The 21,558-nt window shown below is 45.3% G+C and overlaps 1 protein-coding gene across 1 annotated transcript in view; it reads right to left on the bottom strand.

Annotated features, from left to right (window-relative positions):
• Positions 1 to 21,558, bottom strand: part of NOP2 (NOP2 nucleolar protein) — a 125,102-nt gene that overhangs the window by 77,774 nt on the left and 25,770 nt on the right. The window contains exons 2-5 of the mRNA XM_085619813.1: positions 3,064 to 3,187; positions 2,780 to 2,822; positions 1,477 to 1,562; positions 391 to 632 (exon numbers count right to left, since the gene is read on the bottom strand). Of these exons, the coding sequence (XP_085475939.1) occupies positions 391 to 632; positions 1,477 to 1,562; positions 2,780 to 2,822; positions 3,064 to 3,169 (477 nt within the window). The 5' untranslated portion in view covers positions 3,170 to 3,187. The remainder of the gene's footprint in view (positions 1 to 390; positions 633 to 1,476; positions 1,563 to 2,779; positions 2,823 to 3,063; positions 3,188 to 21,558) is intronic.

Genomic DNA, 21,558 nt, shown 5'->3' with positions numbered 1-21,558 from the left:
CGAGTGAGAGAGCTGGAAACACACGCACTCTTATAGACTGCTTAAGCAAAAAGAAAAAGTGGGCCCCTATAAGTGAGCAGTGGAAGGAATGAAGCCAGCCAATCAGAGATGGTAAGAAGTGCTATTCTCTAGGGAAGGGAGAAGGATCAACCAGCTGGAATACGGAAAGCCAACTAATAAAAAGCAAGCAAATGAGATTGACAATTAAGCCAACCAATGATTAGCAATGGGAGAGTTGTAAGCCCCTAAACATTCTTGGTAAGCCCATAGTATATCTTGTGCAACCAGACGGTAGGCTTGACCTAAAAACCAAAGATGTGGAGGCACTAGTTATATCAAATACAATACCAAGTGCTACATAGCGTGACACAATAAAAATCACATGCTCACCTCTTCCCCATCATCTTCCTCGTCGTCTTCGGAGGACGCTCCATAATCATCCACCATATCGTCATCACTCCCTTCAAATAAATCTTGCCCACCCTCGGATCCCTCCTCCTCTTCAGAGCTTTCTTCCTCTTCTTCCTCTCCCTCCTCCTGTAGCCTCTTCCTCTTAGCTGGCTGGAGCCACTGAGCATTATCGTCTGTGTAGCCACCTCCTTTTGGAATCAGTGGTTTCTTCTCTTCATCTTCTATATAAGGAATAAGGAGAATGTGCAAAGAGTCAGAATAAACGACACCACATAGATTGCCTGTGGTCTTTCAGAAACCATGGTCTCCCTACAGAAAGAGACATTGTTCCTATGTAATGATTACTGGCAACCCCCAAAATTTATTCTTAGCCAGTTTTTTACAGCTGAACATCTGCATTTACCTAGTTTATTCTCATACAAAGTGCACAACAACCAGGTGAAAAACACCGTTTAAAAGAGTTAAGCTTTCTCAAGGCAAACTCCAAACATATAGTTTATCTTCCATGGGGAAGGAAAGTAGTGGTGGCTCAGCTTGGATGCAAAACATTTATGTTGCACACTGCGGGGTTAAGTGAAGACCACTGGTCATCTTAATCACCCAACAGATAAGTGAAGTGGCTTGCATTGTTAGTTAAGTGGCATTGATGGATGTTACACAAGGGTGCTCCGTCCACTTAGGAAGGCTTCAAATAATAGTCGTAAAACTACAAGACAACCTAGGACGGGGCCCTTTTGCAGATATCGTAATTTCACCTACCCCATGTAAACATCAATGAAGCTCTGGCACCATGTGGGCTTTGAATGCAGAAGGGTTATGCAAAGCATTCCAACATTACTCAGATTTTTGAAGGCTCCATCAAATGTGACTAAATTAATGAACTTGAAAAGCCAAACTGCTTCGCTACACTGCCACCACCCCATATCTTCTTTCAAACAAGGGTCAGTCATCAAGCTGCACACCGTGTAAGCACAGGTCGTTTGACTTTCCCATCAAGGAAAGCAGCATACCCAACAAAACCGCACCTGCATATAAGAACTCAGAAGCAGAGAGCCTTTCACTCACCTTTGCTAGTCGGAGTCCGTCCTGGAGCAGTCACTTTCTTGTCAGCAGAGGGCTTCGCAGTCTTGTCCTGCTGCCGCTTCTGTGCGCTGTTGAAGGAAAAAGGCAGCAACATCACTCCAACTGAGCAGACTCGATTTCTGCCATGTGGACATAGACTTACAGTGATTGAAGAAAAAAAAACTGCTGGCCTAATGGAATGTAGTAAAAGACTCCAAAATGGGTCAAGGAAAACATAATCATGATGTACGTTAAGAATAATTACAGAGGTCCAAGGACATAGTAAAGGAAAATGAATTTGTAGTCGTTAAAAAGATAGTAAATGCCTGCAATTCGGTGGAATTTTTTTTTTTTTTTAACCAAAGCAATAATGTATTTTAGTCTTCAGACCTCAGTTCCCTGATTTGGACGATGAATGATCAAACTGCAGTGGAGGGTTCTAGCCTTTCCTAAATGTTTCAAGGAAAATTGGATCTATGCAGACTTGATTGCAGAACATCTGGCATGCCTTTCACACAGGCATTAGCCAAACTAAACCAAACTGAAATTACTCCAAAGGGAACATACTTTAGGAAGGGTAAAATAACAAAACATTTAACAGGTGGATGGAGGAAGAATGGGGACAGAGCTCCAAATATACCCAAAACAAAGAAGCAAAATGGCCTTAAAAGCTCTAGCATGAAATTGCACTTCCTCTGCCTCTTTTGATCACAAATAATTTGACAATTATTTTTTAAATACTGGTCTACTTCCTTGGAGTTTGGCATTTTAAAAATATTTTCATTTCACCATGCTCCAGTGTATGGTTATCATTCTGTAAAGGCTTCCTTCTGGCATGTAAGGTGTGTCTAGCCTCTGTCAGGCAGGCACAAAAAGGCAGCATACAGCCAATCTCTCTGTTATATTGGAATGAAAGAGGGTCAAGATTCTCTAGATAATAAGATGGTCCTTTCTTCATAAAAATGCAACAAATCAAATGGATAAGATCTGTCTTCTCTTGGATGTTTCAAAGGATTTTGAAAGTACTGCTGCTTTTAACTATCCTACCTCTGGGTCTTGATTTACTCATATGCTTCCTGGTTTTCACTTCTATCATGTCTTTGTGATATATATTAAAATACAGTTTACTTTTATAGTGAGTTCATTCAACAGCACCGTTAATCCTAAATTTCCTGTAGAAAACACTAAGTGGGTTAGTGGTGCTTAAAGAACTTACTGAGACAACATTAAAACAAATATTTTGCATACACAACTCTTGGAAAATGTTTGCGTACAAACAGCAGAATATGGGGAACGACAGACTCACCGTTTCCTACCACGACTTGAGAGTCTCTTTGGATCGGAGTCAGCTGGAGAGAAAGAAAATACAATAAGTTAAAACATTGTCATGCCAACGGGGGGATTCTTTGATTTCTAATTTGAGATAAACTTGAGTGAATATCCCAATAATGGGCTTCTTAAAGGGAGTGTCATCCTAATCAGATGTGAGTTACATGGAACATCCAAATCTAAAACGAATAGATGTCACAATCTTGGATTATGCTTTGGGGCATGGAGGATTTTGGATTGTAGAAGGTGTGAAACACTTACACGGAGGTAGGAAATTAGCCAGTTCAGTCTCGGCTCCCTTCTGCTTGCGGGATTTCCGCCCTGGACCACGTTTCTCCTTCTTGGTGGGGTCTAGTTTGCGCCCCATCTTGATGGTACTAGGTGTCTGAAAAAGAAATACGGACACTTTTGTAGAAGAAAATGTATCATGGACAACAGAATCATACTTAAAAGCATGAATTAATGAGGATGCATTTAGAGTTTCAAATTTGTAATTTTCAAAAATAGGCTAATCAGTCATGGGGACTATGCGGGCTCTGCGGAGTGTAGAGCACTAGCGAGCAGGAGTTTAATGTGTTAAAAGGGTCTCTGCATAAGACGGGACTTTGTGTTTCAATAGGATTAAAGAAAAACGGTATGAAATTATCGTAGTAAATTATCCACGACGTTAAGAGGAAGCTATCTTTATTGGAATCTGCAAAGTCCACAGGATAAAGACGCATAAGACGGAGGATAAAAAGAATGAGGAATCAGCATTAATATTCAAGCTGGTCGAGAGAGGTCAGAGAACATGGTGAGGAAAAACAAGTAATAAAAGCAGCAACAAAATAAATGAGGAACATAAAAATTATTAGAAGAAATCAGGGATGATATATAAAGAAAGGCATGATGTGTGCTACTCTTAGCAGAGGATTTAGACAACAGACAGAAAGAGCACCCACTCTACTACACCCTTATAATGTGTATATCATAAAAAAACATCACTAAGTGCTTTGGTTTTAGGCGCATGGCACAGGTCTCTCTCCTCCACAAACTCTTCCAGCGGGTGGGGAGAGGAAGCAACATGAGTGCAGGGCAGAGAAGGGTTTGTAGCAGACCTCTTAATGGGAGAGAAAGAAGCCGAGCCTTTGGCTGGGGATCGGAGCAGCTGTCCCCCCCTCAAACATGCATCTCTGGGGCAGGAAATGCCGCTACCTCCGATTCAGACGGCCCCTGCAGATCGCCACTGTAATTGTGCATTGACGTATACTCAAATACCTGTCCTATTAGAGCGGTTTTCCAAGGGTCAGCTTGCAAAAGTAGTCTTTATGAATTACAGTTTAGGAGCCCACACTGCCCCAACTAAATGAACAATTTTTACACATGCCTTTGGACATTTTAAATATTGAAAATTGGAACGATGTTGGCTTTAAGGGATACAAGAATATAAAGCAACAGATTAAATAAAGCACTGTCACTAGCACACATAGTAAATAGCAGGCTAATTAACATCGCTCAGCTGGAGCATCAAATAACTAAATACAAATGCTGCTGCTATGTTTGTCTGTGGGCGTTCCGAAACAAATGTGTGCGGAAGTGCAAACATTAGAAAGCAAGCAGCTTAGTAGCGCCCAGCAGTACCCAGGTCTCGAAAAGTGAATTAAACAAGCATTTTTTTCTTATAAGACCTATTTCATCTCTCTTGATTCCCTTCTCCCCGTCTAAAAGGTAGCCTGGATATGTATAATAAGAGATAGTCTACTTAAAGTGAGATTAAAAACAAAAGCATTATAAGGTAGTAAGGTAGCTTGAGTAGTTAGACTAAAAAAAAAAAGATATTTAAAATAGGGGGAAGAAAGAAAAAAAGAAGGAAAAGGGGAAAAAAGGAAATCAGGAGAGGTGGGAAGGGTACAGCCATAACATTTGAAAAGTCAATAAAGCGAAGAAAAAGAAGAGAAGGAAAGGAGGAAGGAAGGTAAGGTGAAGGAAGGAGGGAGGGGAGAAAAAGAGAAGAAAAAAACTATTCTCTTATAAATAAATAAAAGTGAAAAAAATAATAAAGAGAGTAATAAAAGGAAGAGAAAAAGGGATAAAAAATAAAGGGGGTGAAGAGAGAAAAAGGGAAAGGAAAGGGGAGATCAATAGATAAATGAAAGGAAAGGGAAGGAAAAAAAAAGGGGAGGTAAAATGGGAGGAAAATAAAAAAATTAAAAAAATAAAAATCCATGTTTGGTAACTTTTTTTTTTTTTTTTTTTTTTTTTTTTTTAAGAGTACCTACTTTACTCTCTCAGGTGTCTGGGTCTTTGGCTAGTTTCTGTATATTTTTTTTTCCCCCTCACTGTTCCCACTTCTCCCACTGTGGGGGTTCCAGCTCTGAGCAGTCCGTGAACATTTCAAATTGGACTCCACCAACTAGCAGTGGCGCTCTGTGGAGGCTCGGACAGGGGCAGGGGTACCACTATCCGGACTTGTCCCGGCTAGACTACACAGGGGTTCCTCAGGGGTGGGGGGTGGTGCTCTTTGGGGTTAGGGGGGGTGGGCAAAAATTCACTATAAAACTCTCCTCATCTTCTGCCAGGCTGATAATCTTTTTCTTTTTACTCTTTAAAGTTAGGACAAGCCATATATGTGGTTATAGGGGTCACAGGTCATCTTACTTTCCTATCCATCAGTATCTATTGAGAAGGTATGGCTAACTTAAGTTTTTTTTCCTGGAATGTTAATGGCCTGCGCACTAAACCCAGAGCAAATAGGATTCTCCAATGCCTACGTGACATGGATGCGCAGATCATTATACTCCAGGAGACACACTTAGTTGCAACGGAGATGCTCGCGATCGTAAATAAAAACAGATGGATAGATCAGTCAGTTTGCACGGCCCAATCTTCTAACACTAGGGGAGTTTCTATTCTCTTTAAAAAGGCGAGCAATGCAAGATTAATCTTGCAGAAAACAGACCCCGCAGGTAGGTGGGCAATTGTCTCAGTGATTATAGGAGGTACATCTCTTACTATAGCCGGTTTTTATGGGCCCAATAGGGACGACCCCTCTGCTCTGGAAGCATTATTTTCTGAACTTCTGCACCTCCCTGAGCCTGTTATTCTAGCAGGGGACTTTAACATCGTGCTTGATCCCTTATTGGATAAAACCCCCTCCAGCCGTCAGCAAGTGTTGTCTAGGTCTAGAGTGTTCCTGCTTAAATGCATGGACCAATATGGATATATTGATATCTGGAGAGCAAAAGCTGGTCTGAAACCTGGATATTCATTCCGAAATCTTAAATATCGTCATAGTTCCAGGATTGATTTCTTTCTGATTAATAGAGCCCTCCGTGATTCAGTAAAAAATGTCAGCTATCTTCCCTCACATCTGTCAGACCATTCTGCTGCCCTGCTAGAGCTTGTGGACCTGATTCAATCTACGACCAGGTCTTGGTCCTTTGATCGTTCCTTTCTTTCATCACCCGATGATATTACATCTTTGAGACTAGAAACACAGGAATTTCTGCAAGCTAACATCGGCTCAGCCTGTTCCTCTATGGTATGGGACGCTCTTAAGTGTTTCCTGAGAGGGGTTATAAAGAGCAAGACTTTATACCGTAGGAGGCAATATACTCAGGAAGTCTCAAGTATAGAGGCCAACTTGACATCATTACAGAATGAGTTAGATTCCTGCAGTAATGGTCCCAATTCCAATATACTGGCAAATCGTGAGAAGCTTGCTGCACTTAGGGGTGAATTGGCTTCGGTGCTCAATCAGCGCATTCTCCAGAGGTGGGAAGCAAGTAAACTTGCGCATTTTGAATTTGGAGAAGGGGCGGGTAAACTGTTGGCCTGGAAATCTAGAAAGGACAGGTCACGTAATAACATCAACTCTATCATAACCAGTGCTGGGAAGGTATCCTCAGACCTAGAGATAAGATCTGCCTTCAAAAATGTCTTCCAAAACATCTATCAGGAGGATAAAAACATCTCCCCCGAGAAAATAAAAGATGGCTAAATGGCATTGCGTTACCATCTCTATCTTTAGAGCAGAGCTCTTTTCTAGAAAGCGCGATCACTGAAGATGAAGTAGTAGGGGCGATACAAAACTGCAAGGGGGGTAAAGCGGCGGGGCCTGATGGCATGCCAGCCGAGATATATAAACATCTTGTGGTAGAGGTTGCGCCCTTCCTTGCGGTTTTATTCAATCAAATCCTGCAAGAGGGTGTTCTACCACCCTCATCTTGGAATAATGCCTCCATCACTCTTATCCTTAAGCCAGGTAAAGTTGTAACTGACTGTGGCTCATATCGCCCAATCTCAATACTTAATGCAGACTACAAAATCTTTGCGTCATTGCTTGCCAAGAGATTGGGTCAGGTGGCCCCCTCAGTTCTGCATCTTAACCAGAAAGGCTTTGTTAAGGGTCGCCAGCTCTATGAGCTGACGTATGACCTTATAGGAGCTATTGATATGGCCACAAGTTCATCTACAACTCTGGCTATCCTGACGCTGGATGCCACCAAGGCCTTCGACAGGGTCAACTGGTTGTACCTGTCGGGAGCCTTGGAGAGGTTTGGCGTTGGTGGTGCTTTCCGCAGAGCAGTAGAACTCCTATACCATAACCCCCTTGCATCTGTTTTGGTTAATGGAGGCCTGTCCGATCCTTTTACTATTACAAGAGGAACGCAACAGGTTTGCCCACTCTCTCCGCTGCTTTTCGATATATTTATCGAGCCTTTTGCGCAAAAAACCAGAGAGGATAATAATATAAAATCTTTTAAATATAGAGATTGGGAAAAAAGGGTATCCTTATATGCCGACGATATTTTGATCATGACATCGGAGATCAGTACGGCATTCCCTGCAATTATTAACTTAGCTCTCGAATTTGGAAGTATCTCAGGATATGAGGTCAATTCTGCCAAAACCGAAATCATGGCATGGAATAGCGACCTTTCAGGATTTAATGAGCAAATGAGCAACAACTTGAGGTATCTGGGTCTGAGAATTATTAAAGATATAAACAAGATCGCCTCTATGAACTTCTCTATTGTTGCTAAAGAATGCCGGAAGTTAATGGGATCTTGGGTCCATCTCCCCCTAACAGTTTTGGGCCGTGCAAACTTAGTGAAGATGTCCATTTTGCCTAAGCTGACCTATATCTTTAACACTATTCCACTATATTTCGAGGCATCGCATATTAACAAGATGCAGAGCGATATTTCCTCATTTATCTGGAAAAATAAAAACGTGAGGATAGCATGGAAAAAAATCAGACGCGCAGGGAGAAAGGTGGACTGGCTGGTCCGGACCTCCAGATCTATGCTTGGGCCTTTCAGATGACACATGCTCGAATGTTGCTAAAAATTCCGTCATCCCATGGAATAGGGAATATGTTTTCGGCCTTATTACAGGGTGAAGGAGCTGGGCAGTCAGGTTTTCTATTTAAGTTTGGGGACCCCAAGATAAAAAAAAAAAAAAATCAAACTGAAGGTGCTCCATGGCTTAGCTAAAACCTGGTCTAATCTAAGGGCTGCTATCAAACTAGGGTACTTTTCAAATAGATCTCCAATATGGGACCTTCCAACTCCCCCTGGCTGGGCTAATGACGCCTTAGTAACTCCACTAAAGGATGCCGGTATTCAATCATGGGGCGATCTGTTCCTGGAAGGGTCAATGTTTCCTTGGGAATATCTGGTAAACAAGGTCGGCCCAAACCTTTCTAGATTAAAGTACATACAAATCTCAAGTTGGGCCCAGTCACATCCACCCAGTGCCCCTCGGAATTACAACATGCCCCTAGGAGGAAATAGCCAACTGGTGTCAACATTGCTGGACAGAGCACGTCAACCTCAAGAAGTTTCCCTTTGGTACAATTTAATCTTGGATGAGATAGATGGGGAATTTCTTCTCCCTGATCATCTGTGGGGCACCTTATTGCCAAATGAAAATCTGAATGAACTTTGGCAAGTGTCATGTAACACCATGTGGGACTTGGTCAAGCCTGCCTGGCTCCGCACAAACCATCTCTTCACTATCCATAGGGCCTATTATTCTCCTCAGAGGCTTTCTAAATTTACTCCGGGTGTTCTGGTGGCATGTCCCCGCTGTGGTTTAGTCGAGGCTTCTGATGCCCACATGTTTTTTGAGTGCCCCCATTTGTCATCTTTTTGGGATTCTATCAGCACTAAACTTTCATCTGCTGTGGGTTTCACAGTTGTTGTGGACCTGCGGTTAGTAATATTTGGGATCGTGGACCAGAAGCGAAGTCCAGCAAAAAATCTTCTGTTCTATTCCATCCTGACGGCTCGAAGAGAAATATGTAAGCGCTGGAAAGAGGCATCTCCACCTTCTCTATATGACTGGCAGTCGTCGACGTTACAAATCTCGAAAATAGATCTCCTCAGGTCCGGCAATTTGAGTAAAAGAGCTTTCTGGCACTTACTTGATTGGTCTCAATAACAGACTGGGTTTGTTTTTTTTCCCCCCAGGTCCTATGATTAAGAAGCCATGGTTTATTCTCCCTGCTAAGCCGCATGGCATAGATGCCAACTCTCTTTCAGATTTCAGCTATGGTGGAAGTGGCTTGTGGTTGATGTGTGCTGAGTTCACTACAAGATGTTAAGATTGGTAGGACGTATGACATAGCTGTGGGGTCATGGTCAGCTTCTATTTACGGTAAGACCTCTCCCAGCTATCCGCTGAGACAGCTTGTCAATGCCCTATATGCCTTTCTTTTCTGTTCTGGCTTACGCAAGTTTCAGCCATGGTGAAGATGAGGAACAAAAAAAAAAAAAAATCATTTGCAATGCAATAGGTCTCGCATTACAGATAGTGTGAGGATAGCATGAGGTATTGGTGTTGCAAATAATAATAGTTTATACTTTCAGTAATGCGAGACCTAGTGCATTGCAAAGGATTGCATAGTGAGCAAGGAACCAGCATTGTAGGTCTCAGTGCAGTACCACAAGCTGCTCCTAGAGCTCCCTAGTGAGCAAGGCACCAGCACTGCGTGTCTAGGTGCAGCACCGAAAGCTGCTCCTAGAGATCCCTAGTGAGCATCATAAACTTTGAAGATATGGTAAATCCACCCTCCCCATAATGCAATGCATGCAAGACAGTACCACGAGTACATTAAAATAGATATGTCCATACATACAATTAGTAGCTTTGAAATGCGACAAAAATTATATTAATTCCGGGTTAGGTTGTATGTGGAGCTGATGAAGGGAAATTTATAGAAGGTCTAATATAAATGTGAGATGTGGTAGGTGCAGACCCGCAAGCTGCTCCTAGAGGTCCCTAGTGAGCAAGGCACCAGCTCTGCCAGTAACGCAAGCTGCTCCTAGAGGTCCTTAGTGAGCATCACAACCTTTTGGTCACATATGATACTCCCATAATGCATTGCATGCAAGACAGTACCGTGAGTACATTCAGATAGCTATGTCCATATATACAATTAATAGCTTTGAAATGTAACAAAACAATTATTACATTAATTCCGGATTAGGTTGTGCTCTATGTGGAGCTGATAAAGGGAAATTTATAGAAGGTCTAATATAAATGTGAGATGTGTAGGTGCAGTACCGCAAGCTGCGCATAGATGTCCCTAGTGAGCAAGGCACCAGCTCTGCCAGTAACGCAAGCTGCTCCTAGAGGTCCCCAGTAAGCAAGGCACCAGCACTGCCAGCACCGCAAGCTGCTCCTAGAGGTCCTTAGTGACCATCACAAACTTTTGGTCACATATGATACTCCCATAATGCATTGCATGCAAGACAGTACCACGAGTACATTCAAATAGCTATGTCCATATGTACAATTAATAGCTTTGAAATGTGACAAAACAATTATTACATTAATTCCGGATTAGGTTGTGCTCTATGTGGAGCTGATAAAGGGAAATTTATAGAAGGTCTAATATAAATGTGAGATGTGTAGGTGCAGTACCGCAAGCTGCGCATAGATGTCCCTAGTGAGCACTATAAACTTTGAAGATATGGTAAATCCACCCTCCCTATAATGCATTGCATGGAAGACAGTACCACAGTACATTCAATATATATAATTAGTAGCTTTGAAATGTGACAAAAGAATTATATTAATTCCGGATTAGGCTGTACTCTATGTGGAGCTGATGAAGGTAATGCATTGCATGTAAGACAGTACCACAAGTACATTCAAATAGGCATGTCCATGTATACAATAAATAGCTATGAAATGTGACAAAACAATTATGATAATAATTCTGATAAAGTTGTACTCTATGTGGAGCTGATGAAGGGAAAGTCATGGAAGGTCTAACATAGATAGGTAGGTGCAGTAGAGGTCCCTAGTGAGCATGAAACTTTTGGCCACATATGATACTCCCCTAATGCACTGCATGCAAGACACGTAGCTATGTCCATATATACACAATTAATAGCTTTGAAATGTGACAAAACAATTATTATAGTAATACCAGATGGGGCCGCCACTGGGATTCCTTGCACCCCCCCCCCCCACACACCCAGAAAGCATGGGGCGATGGTGGAGAAGCACGTGCAGCACTCACATGGTGAGATATTCTTTTCATTTGCCATGGGAGTTTGACAAATGGAAACTATCCACGTTTCTTGTCAGGAGTCTTACAGTATCCTTCGCATGAAATACAATTTTCTAACAGGTAAAATGTTAGTAATATTAGACGATTGGCTGAAGGAAGTAGAAAACAGATGTTTAAGTTTGTTCTCTACGGGAAATAAATTGTATATTTGTTGTGGGAAAATAAACCTAGCAAAAAATCATTTGGGAGAAGCCTATTTTCTGCACACAGTATACATTTATCATACTACAATGATTTATGTCTGCATATACACTTAAAATTACCACCCAAGGAAAATGAAGGATCAAGAATATCTACAGGGTTATAGAATTTCATAAACAATACTTTTAAGTAGTACATTAAATAGCAAGGCTTTCATTATGCTTCTTCTCCTGCTTGCTGTAAGTAAACAACTGGGACTGGGACTGTCTAGCACTTTAAGTCACTTGTGTATATTTGGGAGTTTCCTTTAGTAGGGAGCAGCTATAGCTGGGCTGTTGTGCACTTGACATAGCAAATACTACACAGAGCATCTATGCAACTTTGTACAGGGGCCAGGAAAGCAGATCAAAAAGTAAGGATTGCAATACAACCAACAATATACATCTTGTTCCAGTTTTCCCCTGATGTGCATTGGAAGGATGGTGAGCTTAAGAAATACGCGAGGAGAATGAGGAAGGGAATACTGTGCAAGAAACCATGTTAGGGATCTTTTGGTCTACTCTTCAAGGCACATGCACACACCACTGATGAGGCACATTGATATTAACCACGATTAACACTATGTGAATGTATTCTGAGTCCTAAGACATGCCTGACCATTCCCTCTTTACTACACGCAAAATGGAAGAGAGACTGGCATTGGCACGACGAAGCCCCTTAAAAAAACACTGATTCCTCCAACGCCACTACTCTAACAATCCTCCATGTCTCAGGATGCGGCTATGCTCATGCAACAGTTCCTAAGATTTGGTTGCCTATTACACTGATCTGTTGTCAAGTTGAACAGATGTGTGGAATTGATGCTCACATCACAGAAGTGAGTTATAAGTGACTCAGCCCCTCTCACAAGGGCAGCCAGGCATAAAGAAATCCGATTAACATGGTGCTGGAGCTCAGTCTGCTCGCTGTGTATGATGCTGCTCTTACAGATCTAAACTAGAGGAAAGTGTAAATAAAGTCTCGCTCACAAAGGACAGAAGACACGACAAGCAGAGCGCAAACCTCCCAATATTTCGGGATCATATGGAGCAAATACAGATGGAAAACGTTGCCCCTACAGAGGAGAAAAGCATTTGAGGCACACGCAAAGCAGCAGTGTGAGCCTAGAATACTGCACGTCACCGGAGTGCCCTAGTGCCTGCGGCGTACGGCACCACGCAGCTGCAAGTCCCAGCCCCTTCCGTGCTCAAATGCCTGAAACTAAATTTAAAAAAGTAGTGCACACAAATGCAGAAAGGAGAAAGCCTATAAGTAATACAGACATGCTCTGTGGGCGGTAGCAATATACGAAAAGGAGGGACATTTATTAACAAATAACCACTTTGAAGCAAGGCTTTACAAAGGACACTCAAAGTTACCAATCAAAAGAGATGCGGACTGTAAGCACACAGAGTGACTACAGTATGTCTCGAAGAGACAGCACATGCGCTACCTAGGCTTAACCTAAAGAGGCATGATAAATGCATGCCATGGAGAAATGGGGAGAAAGAATAAGACGATGGAGCCAGCAAATGGGAAGCCTATGGGTGAGCTGAAGCCCACAAAGTATGTACAACATGTCTGGAAGAGACAGCACAAGAGCTGCTGACACCTAATGAATAAATGGTTGCAGACAGTCTTCTCCTGCACGGGTGTTGACTATATTGGTTTTGTCTGATGGTATCACATTGTTCTGTAAATCTGATAGAGCACAACAGACACATGTTTCGTACAATGAGCAATAACTTTTTCCAGGCGGCGAACATAACTGATTAATTGCAGGGATTTTCCATCAAGTCCTTGATAAGAATACCACAGTACCCAGAAGACATTCACACACAGGTCTGGCATAGGCTGCCGGCCTTTTGTTTAACAATTATTTTTTGTCATGTTTTTTGTAAATCTGCTGGGCCCTCACCAATATGACCCTTTTAATGTGGAGGTCCGCATTACCACATTAAAATGCATTAGGAGCCTTGACCAACTGCACGCTCTAAGGGAAAGCAGGGAGTGACCGCGACTGTTGGAGCCGCATTTAGAGCAGCACAGCATTGAGTACTGTGCAGGCGGTGCCGCACGGCTTGAATTGGCCGCTCAGATTAGTGTGCTAATAAATTTGGACTGACACACGTTGATTAAAGAACATGAATAATATCATTTTAGCAGCCTTCAACCCAGAACTGCTCACGTCCTTGGGCTCATGCCGCAGGGGCTGAGCTCAGCTGACTGTATTCATTAGCAGCTGAGACCTCGCCACAGCTGCCTGTCTGTCACATGGCCTGCAGTAGTACTTCCATACTAGTCAGTAGACTACGTGATTTATCCGGGGGTGGCACCTTCCCTGTTGCTGTTATTCCGGCAACTGGTGCTGCCCCCAGTGTCGCTGACAGTAACCTTTCCTTTTAGTGGCTCAGGGCATTATTCTGAATGCCGCCAGAGGCGAAGAATCATGAGCGCCAGCATGATGATCACCACTCACTCTAATACTGTATGTACAGTGTTTTTCTATCTTCGGTTCCGGCACCAGAATGGAGCCGCTGGCACCTTTCGGGTCGGATTGCAAGCATTTAAAAAGTATACAGGCTATTAATGTTTGTTCATGTCCACATAAAGCCATCTGGACTCACTTTTACATAACTTTTCTGGTTATGATTATTTTGCGTATCAGTCAGGGTTCATTATGTGCTACGCTAAAGCACATTTAAAGCGCTTTCATAATTATACCTGCTGTTTGTAGTATGCACTAATGAGCAGGAATATACTCTCTCTTTTTGTGATTTTTCCCCCCAATTTTCTACCAGGTCGTACAGTAAAATATCGGTCATATAGGTAGAACACTGGCCAGGTGGCAACCCTACTTCAAGGCCAGCCACTATCAGACATCCAGCTGCCTTAGATTGTTGCTTGCAATTATCAACAGGCTCCTAACCCAACCCGAAAAGTCTCTCAACATGGCAACAGTCACACCTCTGTGAGCGGCAGTTCGACAGTTAGTAGTGACAGTTGAGCACCCTTGGACACCTGCCCACCCCACATCTTCCACAGCCATCGCACCTGAACTACGTCAAACGATCAACTGCTCCTTCGAGACCGCCATATTCGCAGATGACTGGAAACATACCAAAGTCAACCCCCTCCTAAAGAAATCCTCCGCAGACCTGATGGACCTCAAAATATTCAGGCCCATCTCCCTGCTTACTTTCGCAGGCAGAGTCCTTGAAAAGGCCGTCAACACTCATTTAGCAAACTTCATCGAAGCCAATTGTAGGTAAGTAGGATCTCCTTTTATGGTTACCCCCACTTTTTGCTTGATGTAATGCTGTTTCTGACTAGAATGACTGGGATCCTGGTAATCAGGACTGCAGTCTCTGTGCTTTCTCCCCTAAATTGGTTTGGTAAGTACTTAGGCGCATCCCAGATCGGACACTGGTGTAACCTTATCAGTCCCTAGTATATGGTACAAAGGTACCCAGTGAATAGGTACACCGGGGGTCCCCCCATGGGCTGAAGCATGTATTATGCCTCCCATGGGAGACCACTCAAGCTGTAACTACAGGCCTGCCAATGCAGCCTGTGTACGTTGGTGCTAACACCAAGGTCACTGCACTTAAAACCTATAAGTCACCAATAAGGCAGGCCTTAGAACCGAGCACCCTGCCTTCAGGATTGTAAGTGTAGGCTGCCCCTGCATGAGCAGGACACCCGTACAGCCTACCGAGTCCATTCTCCCGGGTTGTAAGTGAGACAGCCAAATAACATATAGAGGGGCACCGCATCATCACGCGATGAAACTGGCTGTAACGAATCTATCATGTTTGGTATCAAACATGTTGGAATCATACCCCGGTGTGGGTGGTATGATTCCATGCATCGTTAAGCTCCTTTAGAAGTCCCAGTACCAGTCTTCCAGACCCGGACAGCAAGCTTGGACTGCTGTCAGCCAGAGACACGTTTCTGCCCTCCTGTGTGAGAAGTTGGCCTGGTATATGCTGAACACTAATTAAAGTGGGCACCTTGTACCAGTCCAAACAACCCTTATTGATGATTAGGTTAAAGACAACCTTGTTAAAAAACCATCCTAGTGGTAGCTGTGGAGAGCAGCATTCAGGCTAAGTCTCGAAGGAATGTAAAGCAGCTTGTTTTGCCAGATCAGAACCTCCTGAATGACCAAATGAAAGGAGAACCACACAAGAGATATATAAAATATATGTATTTATGACTAAACACTCTCTACTAACATCTTTATGAGATTAGAGCACAGAGCACACAATATTAAATCAATAGAACAATAGTAAATAGCACAATACCCAGCGGGCTCCAGGGGGAGACCGAACCATATACTAGGAAAGTGGTATAACAACCACGACTTCACTAGACACTGTGCCTAGAGCACGTAGAATCACTGGGACCCCAAGGAACCACCCAAAGTAGTGACACAGGGGACCCACAGGGAATGCGTGTAGTGTTAGAACACAGGCGCGAGCTTCATACAACTCTATGGGAAAGTCGCGGTTGTAAAATTACAGTTTAAGGACACTTCGGAGAGGGCTTCAAGAAAAACCTTAGGAACATAGAAGGTTCTAAGGCCAGCACCCTTGGAAGTACAGAGGTACCCGTGTTACCTATCCCAGAGGAGCCGGGTGCATAGGGGTCAAGTGGTGTCGGAAACCCTCGTCGTTTTCAATGGCGTGATGCGAGGAAGTGCTGCTGCCGGGAAGATGAAGTGTCCGGTGGAATCCAAGCCTGGATCCAAGGTGAGAAGAACCTGAAAGCAGAGGGGAAAGAGTCAGGGTCACTTCATGGTGACCAGGGGCTCAGTAGACGAATGCCCACTGATGTCGGGGGCTTCAGGTGAGAAGATAGACGGGGACCAGGAGACGTCGATGACTAACAAAGTCCGGAGGCAAGCTGTCCCACGAAGGATGTCGAGTGCTTGGGGGGGGGGGGGGTGAAGGGTCAGTGTCCGGATCGAACACCAACATGCCTTGGCAACTGCAACCCACGCGGGCAGGTGAAACAAGCTACGGTGAGGACCAGCAAGGTCCTGGGGACTCTACAAGCATTGGAGAGTCAGGGCACGTCTGGAGCAACCAGGGAAGCCCAAGGGAAGTCAACGTTACCTTCATAGGGACCCACAGGCCAAAGGACCAGGGATGGCGATGGGACCTCGAGCTGAATCACGAAATACCAGCCCACGGAACACTCGTGGAGTGTAGGCCGGAAATCTTCGATGGAAATACTGCTCGAGGTCAGGACTACACATAGCCCAAAGCACAGCCTCACGGATCAACCAAAAAGCATATGCTGCTGCAAAAGTACACGGTGCACAGGGGTTCGGGTTGCACGGTCCCCACGAAGAATACTGGTCTCAGAATTGCTGAGAGGTCAGATCAACCTCAGGGACGCTCGGGAACCCACCTCCGTGTTGCAGAAATCTTCCGAGTCCTCAGGAGCTCGGGAGATCCAAACCGGTCAGATGTGTTAAGATGCCTGCTGCTGCAGGGGAGTAACTCCTTTACTCCAAGGGAGATTCTTCAGTCGTCCAGCGAAGTGTAGATCGTCGAAGTACTTGGTTTCTGCTTGCAGAGTTTACTCCAGGTAAAATCTAAAGTCCTGTAGTCAGGGTTCCTACTTTATACCCCAGGAAGGGGTTGGACAAACTCTGGGGACCCACCTATGGGAGGGTCAGGACAGAGGTGTGGCTACACCCATGTCCTTTGTCCAGTTTCGTGCCAGAGCAGGAGCAAATGGCTCCTGCAATCTGTTTGAACTAGACTATGCACAGGGACACCAAATGTGCCCCCAGTGCAGACTTTCAAACACTCTCAGAGTGCACCCACCCAGCCCCAATACACTAAATCCTGTCTGGGAGGTGGTCACACCTGCCTGTGGCAGGAAACCTATTGTCAAGCCTTCCCCTGCTCGAGCTTGGCTCAGCAGTTGGAGGGCAGACTTGTGTCTGTGGCTGGCAACATCCATTTTGTGATGTCCAGGTCGAGAAAGCTGGTACCGGGTGTACCGGTGTTTTACATAAGTCCCTCTAGAAGGATGGAATCATACCTCCCCCGCCAGATACTGGCAGGAAGGTATGAGTCCAAGGGGTTTGACACCAAACACAACATGTTTCTAAGCAGCCGTTTTAAAGATAGCATTTACCGCAAGGTTATAATGCACTTAAATATATATGGTTGGCTGCATCACAAACAACTCCGGAGAATAGGTTCCGAAGGCTGCAGAGGGGCTCTGCTCATGCAGGGGCACCCTCTCACATAAAACCCAGCACCCTGCCTTCAGGGTTGATAAGGTCTGCCATAGGGGTGACTGAGGTTTATATGTGCAGTGATTTAGAATAGATATAGTGAACCTATATCTAAGTAAGGGGTGCTTGCACTGCCTTACACAGGAAGCAGTAGCAGACCTGTGGTGTCAGTTTGAATAGTCTCTCAGGGGTGGCAGAATACATGCTGCAGCCCCTGGGAGGCCTCTGGGGTACCTATGCCCTGGGTACAAAGTATACCATATACTAGGGACTGATAAGGGTACCCCAGTATCCATTCTGGAGTGTTCCTAAAGTATATGCAATCAATTTAGGGAGAAAGCAGATAAACTGGGGTCCTGATTAGCAGGATCCCAGTCAGACTAGTCGAAAACCAGCAAAACACCAGGAAAAAAGTGGGGGTTACCATGCAGTCAGATTCCACCTTCCTACATCCTGCTGCTGAGTCAAGCTTGGGCAGGGGGAATGCAGAACAATAGGTATCCTGTCACAGGGAAGTGAGATCACCTCCCAGACTGGGTTCAGTGTATTGGGGCAGGGTGGGGGCACTTGCCAGCGCCATATAATCTGCGAGCAGGGCACACTTGGTGCACAGTCCAGTTCAAACCAGCTCAGGAAGCCGTTGGCTCCCACTCTGGCGTGAAAATAGACAAAGGACAGGGGAGTATCCTCCCCTTTGTCCAGCCCCTCCTTAGGGAGGGGCCTCTGAATTGTCCCAACCCTTTCCTTAGGGTACTTAAGCGCTTACCTGAGGGTGGGTCCCTAGATTTGTCGTGGGACAAGATTAATTTCCGACACCACTTCAACCGTCTGGGCAGTCTAGACTTTGCTGGCCTTCGCTCTGGGCATCAAGGCTGCTCCAGATTTTGTTGCCCTGCTCGTCTGCTGCAACGTCCGTGCCTGTGCACCATACAGAAATCTGCCAAGGCCTGTGGGCATCCAAGACATTTGAAGGAATCTCCCTTGAAGTGAAGGAGTCACTTCCCTGCATCTGCAGGCACCGCAACTAAGCTGACAGGTCTGCTGATCCTGGGCTCCCACAGACTCAGAAAGGCTCAGCAACACAGGTGGGGGTTCTTCACATCCCTCGAGTCCTGCCCTGTCCTCTCACCAAGTTTGAGGCCAGTATCCCTCGTCAGAGCCACAGGAACCGAACCCCTGTGCACAGCGGCTACTTTGCAGTTCCAAAGGCTTGTTGGCTTCCTTCCACCAAGATCTCAGGCGCCAAGTATCTCCAGTGACCAAGATCTTCGTCCTCACCGCATCACTTGCCCTGTGGGCCTGTTTTTTTGGGAGAGTTGCTCGAGATCCTCTCGCGACTACATTTCCTCCGGCCGGTGGGTCCGCTTGAGGGTCATCTTTAAATTCTTTGGGCTCCCCTGATTGCTAGGGCCTGCCCTGACTCCCCTGCTTGTGGCGAGTCTCCTGGACCTGCTGATCCCGACATTGTACCTTCTTCGACTTAAACAGTGGTTGCAGTTGCCAAGGCTTGTTGGTGCTCCCGACGGACACTGACCCCTCAACCCTCGACATCAGACTTGGGACAGCTCGTATCCGGCTCCTGGTCGTGCACAGTGTTGCCTCGTCTGCACAGCTGCAGTTTCAAGGTCACTGTAAGCTTCCCTGCAACACTCGACATCAGTGAGCATTCGTCTTCCGTGCCTCCGGGTCCCTACTGAGTGGCATAGATTCTGTCCCCTACACTTGCAGGTACCTTTGGCTTTCACCTTCTCCATTGGGTTCGACAGTGGTTTACAACGGCACTTCACACCTATGCACCCAGCTTTCCAGGTTTAGGTATCCTGACTCCTAGGGTATCCACGGGTGGGGTTGCTCTCCAACCTTCTGTCTTTCACTGGGTGTCTTCAGGGTCCACTGGGAAGGGTCCCTCTTTAAAATTGTAATCGCGACTTACCCATTGACTTGCATTGAACCCGCGGTCGTGTTCCTATTCTGCACATGGCCTCCGTGGGGCTCATGGTTACCTACCTCAGGTGGTTCCGTGGGTACCCGGCACTTCTATGTCTTCTGGGTATAGTCTTGACTCAAGTCGTGGTTCGCATAGCACTATTTTAGTATATTGTTTGGTCTCCCCCTGGTGACCACTGTGTATTTCGTGCTACTTACCTGTTTCTATTGAAAAGTACTGTGTGCATTGAGTAGATCTCCAGCTAGAAGATATCTGTAGTATAGTGAGTGTCTTATAATAAATACATATTTTAATAAATAGACTGTTTGGTTCTTTTTCACTTAATCTATGCCTATAAGATTATGTTCTGGTAAAACAAGCTGCTTTACACTCTCCATCTAAACTACCACTTGGAGAGATTTCTAAGGTTGTCTAAGACCACTAAAATCACCATAAGGGTTGTCTGGATCGGTGCAGGGTGCCCACTTACATAAGAGTGCATCATATACCAAGCAAGCTTCTCGCACCAATAATGTCCTGGACATTTCCCAATCCAGATTTTGCAGCAACCACAGCACCGAGGCTGCCCTAATCGCCCCCGACGGCATCCACTCCCTCCTTCCCAGGGCGAAAAGGCAGCCCTCATCCTCCTGGACCACACTTGTCTGCCTTCGACACCGTCTCCCACTACACCCTAGCCACCAGACTCCACGACGCCAGCACTTGCGGCAAGACCCTCGACTGGAAATGCTCATTTCTCACCGGCAGAACTCAGCGAGTCAGACCTACCTCTCAGAACTGACGGAGACCAACTGTCGAGTGCCCCAGGGCTCCTCCCTCAGCCCCACCCTCTTTAACATATACATGGCCTGCCTCGCAACCATCGTAGAAACCACGGGCTCAACATCGTCTCCTATGCTGATGACACCCAGCTCATCCTCTCCCTCACCAACCAACCAACCAACCAACCCAACATCACCAAACAACTTCCAAGATGAGATGAAAGCCATGGCCACCTGGATGAAGAACAGCTGCCTGAAACTTAACTCCGACGGACCACGCACGAAACCTTGGAATCATACTAGAATTATTGCTCACAATGAACCGCCAGATCAACGCCGTATCATCGACCTGCTTCAACACCCTCCGCATGCTTCGAAATAAGTTCAGATGGAGCCCATCCAAATCCAGAAATGCACGCCCTCATCAGTAGTAGACTCAACTACTGCAATGCTCTCTATGCCGGAATCAACAAGAAACTCCAGACTGTCCAGAATGCCACAGCCAGACTGATTCTCGACATCCCCCTCTGCAGCCACATCACCAAACACCTCTGCGATCTCCACTGGCTCCCAGTCGAAAGTAGAAAAACCTTCAAACTCCACGCATACAAGGCCCTTCAACACACCGGACCACCATACCTGAACAACCAACTCTCCTTCCAAACACCCAAAAGTCACCTCTGATCAGCCAACCTCTCTCTGGCCACTGTCCCACGCATCAACAAGACCAAAACGGTAGAAAACTCCTTCTCCTATATCGCAGCCAAGGCCTGGAATGACCTCCCCCTTCACTTTCGACCAGCCTTCACACTGCCCCAGTTCAGGAAGGACCTCAGGGCTTAGCTCTTTGGATGACCCTAGCACTCACTGGAGCCCCTCCCCCCAGCACCTTGAGACTCTCACGGGTGAGTAGTTGTGCTTTATCAACCCCTGATTGATTGAGTGACAGGGAAGAAGCACAATAATCGCACAAGACATCTAACCCTCCATCATTTCAGCCCCTGGCAGACTCTGCCCACCTCATCTGCCTAAGAGCTGTATG

The sequence above is a fragment of the Triturus cristatus genome, chromosome 7, assembly GCF_964204655.1.
Source record: "Triturus cristatus chromosome 7, aTriCri1.1, whole genome shotgun sequence".
NCBI lineage: Eukaryota > Metazoa > Chordata > Amphibia > Caudata > Salamandridae > Triturus > Triturus cristatus.
This window is presented reverse-complemented; position numbering and strand designations above follow the sequence as displayed.